The following is a 12584-nucleotide window of genomic DNA, read 5'->3' as shown; positions in this document are numbered from 1 at the left end:
GCAGGCAGAGAGGGTTCTGGAAGAAGACCCCGCCCTGGGATGAAAGTCTGCTCCTTCAGACCGATCTTCCACCACACGTGAGATCTTATCCCGTAACTGCCGTCTGTAAAATAGCACAATTACTCCAGCTGAAGGAATGGGGTGGAAACTGGGGAGCCGCAAGCCTCCGCCAGCACTTCTTCCTCAAGCTGTGGTGGCTGCAAGGAGGGGCCGAGTCACCTCAGAGGAGCAGGTGGAAAGAGTTTAAGAATTCGGAACACTGACACGCAGTTGCTAATTTTAAATTTTTGCCAAGTAAAATGTTAAAAAATAAAGAATACTATCATTTTCATTTCAAAAAACAAGAAAATATGTTTTTTTTTTTTTTTTAAAGGTGAGTCTATTCAGTTGTCTGAAGAACATATATTCCCCTTCCCTTTTTCCCCGATGAGCTTTGGACGAAGGGAAACGGCATGGGCAGGCACATGGTCTAGGGGTCTCAGCGGCCCGGAGGGACCCACGCGTGCTGACGCGAGGGTCTCTGTGCCTAGGGAGGCAGGATCACAGAAAGCCTGATGCTTACCATCTCTGAAGCAACCGTTGCCTTGGGAGGTCATCTTTAGCCTTCAGCCCTGAGAGCGCGTAGTGCTTTTCCATTTCCTTTTATTTGCTTTGATTTTGACAGCTTATACTTATCCTCCTCAACTTATCTTTTTGTTTCTGCTGTCAAAAGGGCAGTGCTGGCGTGTCCCAGCAACATTTAATTCCTCCCCGTTGGGCCTTTTCTCTGAGTTATTTGCATTAAAGGGGGAAAAGAGCTCTGGCCAAGTCCGCACCGCACCCGAGACCTGCCCTGACTACACCATCTCCGTTAGTGCTCCCACCCCTGGCAAAAACTGAAATTAGTTCTCATTTGTTATTACTTGTTTACTAGAGTTTGTGCTTCCTAACTTGTTATCTGTCTCCCCAACCACAACATAAGCTCCTTGACACAGGGAGCGGGTCTGTTTAACAACCTGATATATCCCCAGGGGCATGGTAGGAGCGGGAAGATCATTTATGGAAAGTGTGAGAGATTTTGAAATGTCTATGGGTTGTGGCCTCCACAAGTTAAATTTAAAAAAAAGAGGGAAGGAGAAGTAGAAAAGGAAAAATCAAGAAGGAAGGAAGGAAGGAAGGGAGGAAGGGAGGGAGGGAGGGAGGGAAACAAGTTTTTAAAAATATACAGGAATAAAATTATTGGTATGAAAAGATCATAATTTTTATTCTGTGGACCTAACACCAGGATACAACCTACACCTCTAGCCCCTCTATATTTAACAATCTCTATACTCACTGAAATCACATGGATTTGGGTTAGGAATTCCTGAAAATGAAGCTGCTGATATCCTAGTAAGTGACACAACAAAATCTCCTTTCCAGAAAATCTCATAAGAAAAGGGCAAACACTTTTCTTTCTGGACCCACGGAGAGTAACCCTGCCCAAATGCAGGGAGAAAAGACGGGGACATACAAAATTCAGTTGAGCGCTGGGTGTTATAGGAGGCAGACGGAGTGCTAGATGCTTTCATCCCTCGCCTGACCCAGCAGAACCCACCAAGGAGGCAACAGGTTTGGGGGGATTCAGTCACTGCCCAAGTGCACAGCTGGTAAGTGGTAAAGGCAGGGTTCGAACCCGAGCCTGCCACGCTCAAAGTTCACCCTTCCCACAGGCTTCTCAAGGTCCCTCCCCCACCTCGGATGGGGGGGAAGGAAAACTCCAGCTCTGAATGTGTAACAAATGCTGCTTCCAGGTGGCCTTTGATGTTATTTTACTTGTGAGTTTAATATGCTTACTAAACATGAGGGGAATAAAAATAAAGTTGTGATGTCTCTCAGAACGTTCAGTTCAAGACTGGAGATGGGCCAGCGCACCATGCAGTCCTGAACTACCTGGATGCGGGACTTTACTGTTGGATCACATTGCCGACCTGCTGTTACCCATCCCCAGACCAGTGGGAAACCAGGCAGCCACTCTGGTTTTTAAGGGCTCCTCTTGAGACGAACACAAATCCCCCACAGCCTTCCGTGCCTGGCCCCATCTCCCTCTTACCTCCTTGAACTCCTTCACAGTCTTAAAGTAGAGCCTCTGCTTTTCTAACAGTTCCAAGTACTGGTCATTCAACTGGTCTCTTCTCATCTTGTTCTCTTGCTTCTTCTTTTCCATCTGTTGAAACATTTTGGGAAATGGTGAGGAAGGGCACGTGGTGACCAAGGCCTACAGGCGACACCCAAAAGGTGACTATTACCAACATTTCCAGGGACTTCTTTATATCATTTCTGAGATGGACCTATTTATTTGCGTGATATTGCATAGAGGTTTCTCGAATTTACTCAGCAATTCTATCATTGGGCATTAACTGTCCCGCGTGTGTGTGTGTGTGTGTGTGTGTGTGTGTGTGTGTGTGTGTGTGATTACAACTCCACAACCAACAGCCTGGTGGTTCTCCACCAGGGGTGATCTTGCTCCCTGTGTGTGTGTGTGTGTGTGTGTGTGTGATTACAACTCCACAACCAACAGCCTGGTGGTTCTCCACCAGGGGTGATCTTGCTCCGTGTGTGTGTGTGTGTGTGTGTGTGTGTGTGTGTGTGTGTGTGTGTGTGTGTGTGTGTGTGTGTGTGTGTGTGTGTGTGTGATCTTGCTCCGTGTGTGTGTGTGTGTGTGTGTGTGTGTGTGTGTGTGTGTGTGTGTGTGTGTGTGTGTGTGTGTGTGATTACAACTCCACAACCAACAGCCTGGTGGTTCTCCACCAGGGGTGATCTTGCTCCCTGAAGGGCACGAGGTGGTATCTGGGGATGGATTAGATGGCCACAGCTGTGAGGAGAGGGTGCTCCAAGCACCTTCTGCTAGGAGCCAGGGATGCTGCTAAACTTTCTACAACGTGCAGGACAGCCCCCACACAACAAGGCGTCATCTGGCCCAACATGTTAATTGTGTTGAGGTTGAGAAACTCCTATGTAAATAACTGAGTCCTCTTTCATTCAACGTAAGTGTTGCCATGCTATTGTACGCTTTCAACAATCAAAACTTTAAAAACTCTACAATATTCCCAATCACACTGCTACCTTACCCATTTTTCTATTGGTGGAAAATTTAGGGTGTTTCCAGGACGGTGACCTCATAAACAAAAGGCTGGATGTGGGTTAAAGAGACTTTCCTAAGGTACCTGACAGCTTAGTCTTCCAACAGATATTGCACGGTCACCCTGAAGACTAAACACGGTGGTGACGAGGCGGTATCAATGCTCCCAAAGAGGGTGCTAGAGGGGCTGATGCTAACCAAGCACCTGGCACAATCCATGTGCAAATCCCTATTCATGATCACTACTGTGAAGAGAGTGCCTGCGTTGGGGGACAGAGAGGCGGGTGGGCGCACAGCCTCTTCAGCTGGATGGCCATGGAGGGCTCTCTGAGGAGGGGACACTGGGCAGAGTCGGCAGTGGTATGTGCACTATTTCCGCCAGCAAGTGGGAGCATCACCCGGGTGGTGAGGGCAGAAAGCTGTGGGGGCCAGCTGGTGCCTGGCTCGCAGCAGGTGCTCAAGAGCACGCTGGACGGAATCACTGGTCTTCTGATGCCTGAGCAGGGCTTCCGAGTTACACGTTGGAAGGGATGGCCCAGTAAATCCAGGTTAAAGTTGAACTGGCTGCACTGTATCCCAGTCATACCCCTCTCCAGGCCACGGTCCCATCACCTGGTGAACTGCAACCTGCTGTCCCCACAGCCTATCCCACCCACATGGGCACTGGTCTGCCTGGTCCACTCCTGACCATGTATCCAGCTCCTAAGTCACCTGGTGACCTAATCCTGAGCCCCCTGCCCTCTTCTGTCCATAGGTCTGCACATGGACACCGGTCACATGCCTGAGCCCAGGCCTGGAGTCTGGTAACCTGCCTGCCCCTGAGGTCTCCCAGAGGCGGGCAGTCCCCCCTGGGGACTTTGGTCAGGGCCACCTTAACACTCATCCCTGGCTCAGCAGTCCACCCTGCTCGCTTCTGGCAGGCTTCCTGATGCTGTCCAGATGACTATGGTTCCTGTCACCACTTCCCACAACTGCTAGGAACCTTTTCTGCTGAGCTGGGTGGGACCTCACTGCTGGGTCCCTACTCTTTAAGTCGCATAGTCTGGCAGATCGATCCCAGACCTTTCCTGCCTGCTCTGCCCTCCAGCAGAAAATCTGGCCATGAATGACTATGTCTTAGCAACATACACAGGGCACTTTAATAAATTTAATTTGAATGTCCCCAGGTCCAGCCGTGAAAGGTAGTGTAGCAACCCTGAAACGGACTGACCTTGAGACCAGAGAGGCCTGGGTTCCAAACCTACTTCTGTCACTCACTGTGTACCCCTGGACAGGTTATTTCATCTTTTGGAATGACAGGTGCCCTAGTCGCAAAATAAGGATAATATTACCTAGATCACAGATTACAAGGTATATATGATATTAGTTAAGTGAACAACACATCACTTGGTTCAGGGTCTGTGTTTTGTCTTCACGCTGGACACCTAGAATGCGGTTGGTAACAGGCGGTGAGAGCCCACAGAATCAGAAGCTGACTCCTAGGTCTGGGTTTTATTTTCACACTGTCCTAGCGACCCCTTCCCCAGGTCCACTGTTCCCACTCCTTGCTCACCCCCCCCTCACACTCTAGGTCAGGAACCCTAGATTCTTTTGCGGAGCACTTGCTCCCAGTATTCCAGAGAGCCAGAGACTTCACCTCCTCAGGATGAGGTTAAAATGCCTTCCAGTGGGGCGTCTGGGTGGCTCAGTCGGTTAAGCGACTTCCTTCGGCTCGGGTCATGACCCCAGGGAACTGGGTTCAAGCGCCACATCTGGCACTCTGCTCGGCGGGGAGCCTGCTTCTCCCTCTCCCTCTGCCTGCCGCTCCCCCTGCCCGTGCTCTCTCTCTCTGTCAGATAAATGAAATCTTTAAAAAAATAAAATAAAATGCCTTCCAGTATGACTCTCTCTTCACTCAGGAGCCCTTCCGTGCACCGTACACACCCTTCCTGTTATGTGTACACACTGCTGGTCTATGGTCTACTCCGTGTACATCCCACACCCACCAATTCCGGGGCTGTGTGCTGTGTGAGGACACAGACTCCCCTGCCGCATATACTCTGAGCAGGAGCCACCATGGCATCCATATAGGGAGGGCTATAGTTTTTTAAACAAACACTTCAAAAGACATGCATCCAAACGAATGTTGTTCTGCAAAGACAGCCTTCTTGCATTTGAAATGCCGGCCAATAATCAAACCTGACCAGGAACCCTCTTTGAGAACTGCCTTTGCAGTCAATTGAATGAATTCATTCACTCAGCAAACAGTTCCCGAAAGCCCACCGTGGGTCAGGTGCCGGGCTCGCCACTGGCGATGCTCACATGAGGAAGAGAACCCTCTCTGCCCCTGGGCATCTCGTACCCCACCATCTAGTTGGGGAGACAGACACAGAGCAGCCTCTTTCACTGGTCGGCACTGAGGTACCAATAGCATGAAGCCTGGGGGAGAATGGAGAGAATGAACGGATCACATCTACTTCCTTTCCTAGGAACGCGTCTCTTGGTAAATAGGAAGGGGAAGCCAAAGGAAAAACAAAACAAAACAAAATAATCAATTCCCAGTGTTCTTTACTATGGACAAGAGCAGCTCTGCGGGGTGCTGGGTGGCTCAGTGGGTTGAGCCTCTGACTCTTGATTTCAGCTCAGGTCATGGTCTGGGGGTTGTTAGATGGAGCCCAGCATCAGGCTCTGCGCTGGGGGTGGAGCCTGCTTAAGATTCTCTCTCCCTCCCCTTGACCCCCACTTTCCAGCTTTCATTCTCAAAAAAAAAAAAAAAAAAGAAAAAGCAGCTCCCTAAGGAGGAGCATGATGGCATGACAGGAGGGCGGAAAGGTCCACCCCGCTGTGATCTGGGTTGTTAAAGGCTTGTGCTTAGCTAGGCTCTCCGTCTTCCTCCTCCTCCCTTATACCCTTAGGACTTAGCTCATCAAGAAGGGACCGTCCTGGCTTGGGTGTGTGTACGTGCACAAGGCAGATGACGTGCTGCCTCACGACTGCTTTCATTTTTGGGGCTGAACAGTCTTGTCACTAGTGGTAATTTCTTTTTTTTCCTCCACTGACATCATTTTATGGAAGTCGTTAATGGAGAGATTAATATTTTCGACAGGGAAAGGGACATAAAGAGCTTTTGCCCTTAGTTCATCTCTTGTGAGATGAGATTATAGGAACCATGAAGGCTGGCCTTCTGTGAGTGGGTTTTTATGATGCCAAGTACTACAGGCACTCTTTCCTTCGTGTGTTCGCATTCTGACATCACCCCCTGCACCACTCTGCCCCAAGCTCGAGAGAGGAGATGCCCTGAGTCCCCAGAGTTTGACTGCCATGCCTGAGGACCACTCTGGTGTGATCCACGTTTTTAAAGGGATCAAAAGTAAGAGATTTGGAAGTATTAGCGAAGACTCATCTGGTTATAACAGCAGAAAACTGCAGCTATGTCTGGTTTCTAGACAGTCATGAAATCTTTACTATAGTCAAAACGGCCCAAGTGCAGAGCCACAGAGTGATGAAAATTCCATGCTGGCCCCAGGATGAATGATTCTCTGTAAGGCTATCTCTGGAACTCTCAATGCTTATCGATTCCTCTTTTCTCTTCTGAGGCATAATATCCTCTCACTTCAGAATTCAGTTCGATAATTATTTGCATTTTTTACGGAGGATTCCTGAAAACTAAAATGCTCTCAAGCATCCTAAGGAATGAATCTCTAATGGTAGAATTTCAGGAACCAAAGATCCAGTGAAGAAGAGACTGTGGACAAGAGAAGAAGTCCACTGGTGAAAGTTGGCTTCCTCTTCTATACAATGGGGGTAACACTACTCATTTAGGAAGGCTTCTAGGAGGACTAGCACCATGCTTGGCCCATAGTAGATGTTCAATCCATGGGGCTACTGTTAAGAGCTTCCATTAAACCGCCAGCCTGTGGAGCTGGTGCTGCCCATTGCAGGGTTGGAGGTATGCTGGGAATCCACGCTGCAGACACTGAAGGTGTGTCTTCAGGATTGGGAGCACATTCTCAGGACAAGCAGAAGAGGCCTGCTCTTCCTAAGGCCTTCTCCGTAACCAGTGTGAGATCCGGGCTGCACTATAGAAAACAAGTCCTCTCACCTTCATTCTGCTCTGCTTAATTCCTTCTACGATCTGTTCCATCTGACGTAAAAACTGGTCCCGGGCAGTAGGGGAGGCCATGGCTCTGAAAGAAACAATCAGCAGAGTGAAGACCAGCATGCAGGACGCTGAGGAAGGGGGAGGCATCAAGGAGTCCGCCCAGTGCCCAGAGGATGCCTTTGTGAGGCATGGTGGACTCCTGGGGGCCCCTGGGTCCCAGGCAGTTACGGATTCTAAACTCCGAGGAAGGCAATGACAATTACCCTCATCTCATAACTGAATATTAATATTAATCTTTTTTCCTCACTTTCTCTACAATTTGCTTAAGTATGTATTTTCTTAAAGCAAAACACAATGTTATTAAAACCAACAAAAATATTTCTTACTTTGATGATGACATGGACTGCCTAAGAAATGAATTCCATTTAGTTTTTAGAAACCTGAGGATTCGGAGGTACTGCTCAAGACTGGCAGACATACTCTGAGATTTTCCTAAAACCACGGTCAGGAAATCTGGTTTCATTTCTGAGGGCAGCAGCTAAACGAGTGGATTTCCTGGTGTCCTGAAACCATCCGCTTCACTTCCTGCTCTGTGCTGGGAATGGCGCCACAAGGATCCGAGCACGTGGATACAGGGATTGAGAATTCTCCCACAGGACAGGCTGACAGAGCAGAACTCATCACAGCAACATCACACACTGCAGCCTCTCTCAATTATCAGGAAATAAAGATGAAGGCACCATTTTTAGAAATGTCAAGGTTCTAAGTCACTAATTGAATCTGAATCTTATCAGGGAGCTGTGGTTTCTTTTTGGTTTGTTTTTAGTTAGAAATGAAGCTCCCGATCTGGAGTTTGTAATCCATTCAGATCTTAGTCACCGGTCACCTGCCAGGGGCTGAGAGGTTTGTGCTGGAAGCAAAGGGAGCCTGCTGTATAGACAGCAAGCCCTGGGCTGCTGGACGGTGAGCAGGCCACTGGGCATGCTTGAGGGCTGGTACGACTTGGGTACAGGTGGGCCTTGCCATACAATTTTTGGGGAAAAAGAATTCTTATCTGCATAAAGTAGTTTGGAAGATGCACACTCACCTAGAAACAAGATCTATCAGCAGATTTTAAAAATCTTTTTAAAAATTAGATTATTTCATTATCTAAATTGTGACGCATCCTTATGTGCTCAAGAACTAATGGTATTGATCTAATCTTAACAAGACAAAAGTAATATACAAAGAGAATACAGTAGTGAGACACAAATTACTTGAAAGTTACTTTTTTCCCCCAAGATATTCCTTGGTGTTTCTCAAACTCACTCTAACATCACTGTATTTTTGCAAGAACGCTGAGAAATTTTTGCAAGAACGTGTAAAGCAAGACACAGGCGCACTGTGCATTGGGGGTGAGAGTGTAAAACCACCCGTCTCGCCCCGTCTCGCCCCTCACACTTCCTCTCACGGGGAGGCGAGCCAAATGCACAGTGAAGGGTACAAGGAGGTGCTGCCAGGAAGGAGGACTACCAGTACTTACTGTGAGAAGTTCTCATGAATTGAGTTCAGCAGGCTGATCTGAGGAGGAAAGGAAGAGAAAAAGGAAAAACCATGATGAGCCAAAGGTAGAAAGAGCCCTGCATGGCCCCAACCACTGCAAGGCTGTCTTGTCTCTGCCACTGCTTCTGAAAGCAGCACACCTTGTTTATGGAGATGAAAGAACGTGAGAAAAAGAGCAGCGTGTGCTTAGTCCCACAGTTTTTCCCAGAGCATCTACCTTCTGACAGCCCATGACCCCAGGAACGGAGGAAGAGGGTTCCCAGAAGGGCCTAAATTCCAATAGAGAAGACACTCAGCTACCATTAGGGCCCTTTGGGCAGTTGTCACCAGTCCCTGCTTCCTCACCAAACAGTGTTCTTTATTTTCAGGGCTATCAGCTTAGGGGTGAAGAGCGGGGACACTGTGCCCATCCTGCAGTTTCCCAATGTGGCCAGCTGCTGGGCAGCTCTGAGAGCCCCCTTCCCACGGAGAACACCTTGGGCTACACAGGAGGACCCTCTCTCTGCCCCAGCAATACAGTCCGGGGCAGGGCTCTGAGTCTGAGGGCCAGAAACCTCAATCTTCTTTCTGGCTGTGTCACTAACTCAGCTTGTCACTGACCCTACTTGGACCTGAGTCTGTAACATGGAAATGGTACTCTTGTCCTTAGGACTCCACAGGAATGCTCGAAAGCTAAAACAGCACAGGCGTAAGTTTATCCAAATACAAAGTTCTATGTTAATATGGCTTGGAATTAAAAGGCTCCCACCCCGCCCCTGCATACTCCTAGTTTTTAAAAGAATGCAATAACTTTAAACACTACTGATGAAGGAAGGTGATGGGCTTTCTCAGAAGGGCTGGCCTATCCCTAAGTTAGGGTTGGTAAGTCTTCCCCTCACTAGGCAGAAAGACCCCAAGGCCACAGTGTGTGGCAGAGCTAGCCCCCAGGTCTGACGTAAATCCTACCAAATGCACTCAACTCATACTCAACTATTTATCAAATGCCTCTCATGTGCCTGTCACTGTGGAAGACCCCGGATATAGAGAAAAACAGAACTCAATGCCCCTTCTCAAGAAGTGTCCTCTAGGGAGAGAGACTGATCTGGTTTGATTGACAATAGCCAAGAAAGCTGACACTAATTACACATGCCTCCATTTGGGGGGGGGGGTGTCACGTGAAAGACGCACCTGCGATATCATTCTTATTAAGTGGGCAATTAGTACAGGTGGCAAGGTGATGACGAAATGGACACAAATTCTGTTGACCTCGAGGTGAGGGCGTAGGCAGAACTAGTATGTGTCCGGAGCCACCAGATACAAGGACCTGCACCATCATTTCCTATTCTGTCTCCATCACAGTCAAGCAAAGCGGGTGTAATGCCCTCTTTACAGAACAAAACCCCAATCTGTCCAACTCAAAAGCGCATGCTCTCTCCATCCCACTGTGTTGCTACTATGAAGACCACACTGTTCCTTTTCTTCTTCCTTAAAACACAGCCGCACACCCTGCCACCATGCTCCAATCATCTGTCATCTGAAGTGAGGGAGCCCTGAATCATGAGTGGATTTAAGCTGAGTGTCAAGAGTAATGCGGAGGGGGTGTCAGTGCCCGGGGCACCCCTTTCCACTCCTGGCGGCCACTGATGATTAGCTAGTTTCCCCATGTCAACTCAAACGAGCCCACCATCCCCATTTTATTTAGCTATTCCTTTAAAACTCAAACTAAAGTTTTGCCAACCCAGGCCCCCTCCATGTGTGCCTTCTGAGTCTCTCTAGACATCATTTCTCACAAGGCACTACGAAACCACGGTCCACCAGTCCGTCAGCCCATGCACCTGTGCAACATTAGCTCTGAAGCGTCTCTTACTCTCTAACTTTGTGACCCAGCATGGGGCACACAGCAGGCGCTCCTTCCACTTACACCGACACTCAGTTCGTCTGAGCTTCCTGGGGTCAACAGAGCTTCCTGGGGTTAAAAGCCCTGGTCTCTGCTCTTCTGATTATGTTATTTTCTTTTCATACAAGTTCTTACCTCTTTTTCCAAATAAACCTTTTTATCATCCAGGGTATTATATAAAGTGAAGAACTGCTTGGTTTCTTTGTGCACTGCAGAAACTGTAAAAGTAAAGAAATCAACACACGAATAAGAAAATGCATCAGAACAATCCTAAGCACCCCCTGCCCCAGGAGGCCCACCCACAGGAGCCCGGCATGTCAAGGCGTCTGTGTGGAAGCCCCACCGTGCACACAAGCCTGTGCAGAGTTGCTGCGGGCTGGCAGGAGCCGGCCTGCTGTGACTGGCCCAGCCGGGACGAGGAACCTGGCAGCATGTGGGACGGGTGGGTTTCTCAGGTGAGGCACCCTCGGGGGAAGGTGGCAAGGATGAGGAAGCCACCATGCCACCTCCTCCTACTTAGGTGGTGTCCTCCCTTCCCACACTGCTCCTGAGCAGGAGCCACAGTCTGCTCCCTTTTGGAATCCCTATGCTTAGCACAGGCCTATATAGCAGGCCCTCCAAAATATCTACTAGATGAATGTCGTGCCCTAGGTTAGATGGGCAGAATATGTGCCTAAGGAGTATGAATTTTCTTCCCATTTCTGTGCATATGACTAAGGTGGGAGATCTTATTTACCAGGCTCCCAACATCGTTTCCTATAAAATTACTCTGCATCTCTGTCCACCTCTTGTTTTTCACTCTTCCCTAGAGAATGACATAGGAGGAAAGCACCAAAATCTAGGACTGGGACTGGGCCATATTCACCAGAGGACGAAGTCAAGGGGGGAAGGGTTCCTGCCCCACTCGTCTTCCTGCTTTGTGGCTGGGTGCTTGGGTGGCCCCCACGTGGCTCTGAGCCTATGTGCCTTCCTCATGGCTCTGAGTTCTCTCAGCATATAGCGGGGGATAAAATCCCAAGACCTGGATTCACAGTCAGGCTTTGGGCCTAAGCTGAGCCCTCCAATGTAGCTGTAACCAAAGATCCTGATGTCTAACAGTTATCAAGCACTGGCCGACGGCAGTGGGGTCTGCTTTCCCAGTGGCTCTTGCTCGTTGAACGCAGGTCCCTCTGGAGCAGCATGAGTTGGGGAAGAGAGATAGGCAGAGTGGGCCGTGGGCACTGGTGGTTTCCTTGGGCAACTGCCACTAACATTTAAACCCAAATCTTTAAGCCAATCAGCCAACTTTTAATCTTATTACCCAGTGATAGCTGTGCCTCCCCACAGCGGTGCAGCTCAAAGATGAGTGGGGGCTGGAGATACTGCTGTACATATTTGGTAACAGAGGTTAATAACCCGATACAGGTATTTTGAGGCAACAGTTAAAAATGTTCCCAGTATCAAACTAATTTGTATGAAAATCACCACATGAACTACTCAGTATAAAATGTTATTCTTTTTCTTTTTAAAGATTTTATTTATTTATTTGACAGAGACACAGCGACAGAGGGAACACAAGCAGGGGGAGTGGGAGAGGGAGAGGGAGAGGGAGAAGCAGGCTTCCTGCTGAGCAGGGAGCCTGATGCGGGGCTCGATCCCAGGACCCTGAGATCATGACCTGAGCTGAAGGCAGACGCTTAAAGACTGAGCCACCCAGGCGCCTAAAATACTATTCTTGTTCAGAGCTTTAGAACAGTGGATTTCAAGCCTGGCTGAAACACAGAACAGCCTGGGGAGCTTTTAAAATCTCATGACCAATTAAATGAGATTTTATGGAGGCAGGATCAGGTGATTACAATGTGTAGCCAAGGCTGAAAATCACTGCCATAAATAAACCAATCAACCTTTAGCTTTGTTGTTCAGGAATGTGCCTGTCACCCCTCCTCTATCCAGATTAAGGACAGGGTGGGGGCTGTAGAGATCTGACAATAATAATAATAATAATG

At 48.6% G+C, this 12584-nt stretch overlaps 1 protein-coding gene across 4 annotated transcripts in view; it reads right to left on the bottom strand.

The window, feature by feature from the left end:
* The window catches only part of CCDC93 (coiled-coil domain containing 93), an 87822-nt gene that overhangs the window by 2754 nt on the left and 72484 nt on the right, over positions 1 to 12584 (bottom strand). For all 4 annotated transcript variants that reach the window (XM_027589559.2, XM_027589560.2, XM_027589561.2 and 1 more), the window contains 4 exons: positions 10735 to 10817; positions 8704 to 8741; positions 7182 to 7266; positions 2072 to 2185 (listed from right to left, as the gene is read on the bottom strand). In XM_027589559.2, the coding sequence (XP_027445360.1) occupies positions 2072 to 2185; positions 7182 to 7266; positions 8704 to 8741; positions 10735 to 10817 (320 nt within the window). The remainder of the gene's footprint in view (positions 1 to 2071; positions 2186 to 7181; positions 7267 to 8703; positions 8742 to 10734; positions 10818 to 12584) is intronic.

The sequence above is a fragment of the Zalophus californianus genome, chromosome 3, assembly GCF_009762305.2.
Source record: "Zalophus californianus isolate mZalCal1 chromosome 3, mZalCal1.pri.v2, whole genome shotgun sequence".
Classification (NCBI taxonomy): domain Eukaryota; kingdom Metazoa; phylum Chordata; class Mammalia; order Carnivora; family Otariidae; genus Zalophus; species Zalophus californianus.
Note: the sequence above shows the minus strand (reverse complement) of the source record. Positions and strands in the feature narration are given on the sequence as shown.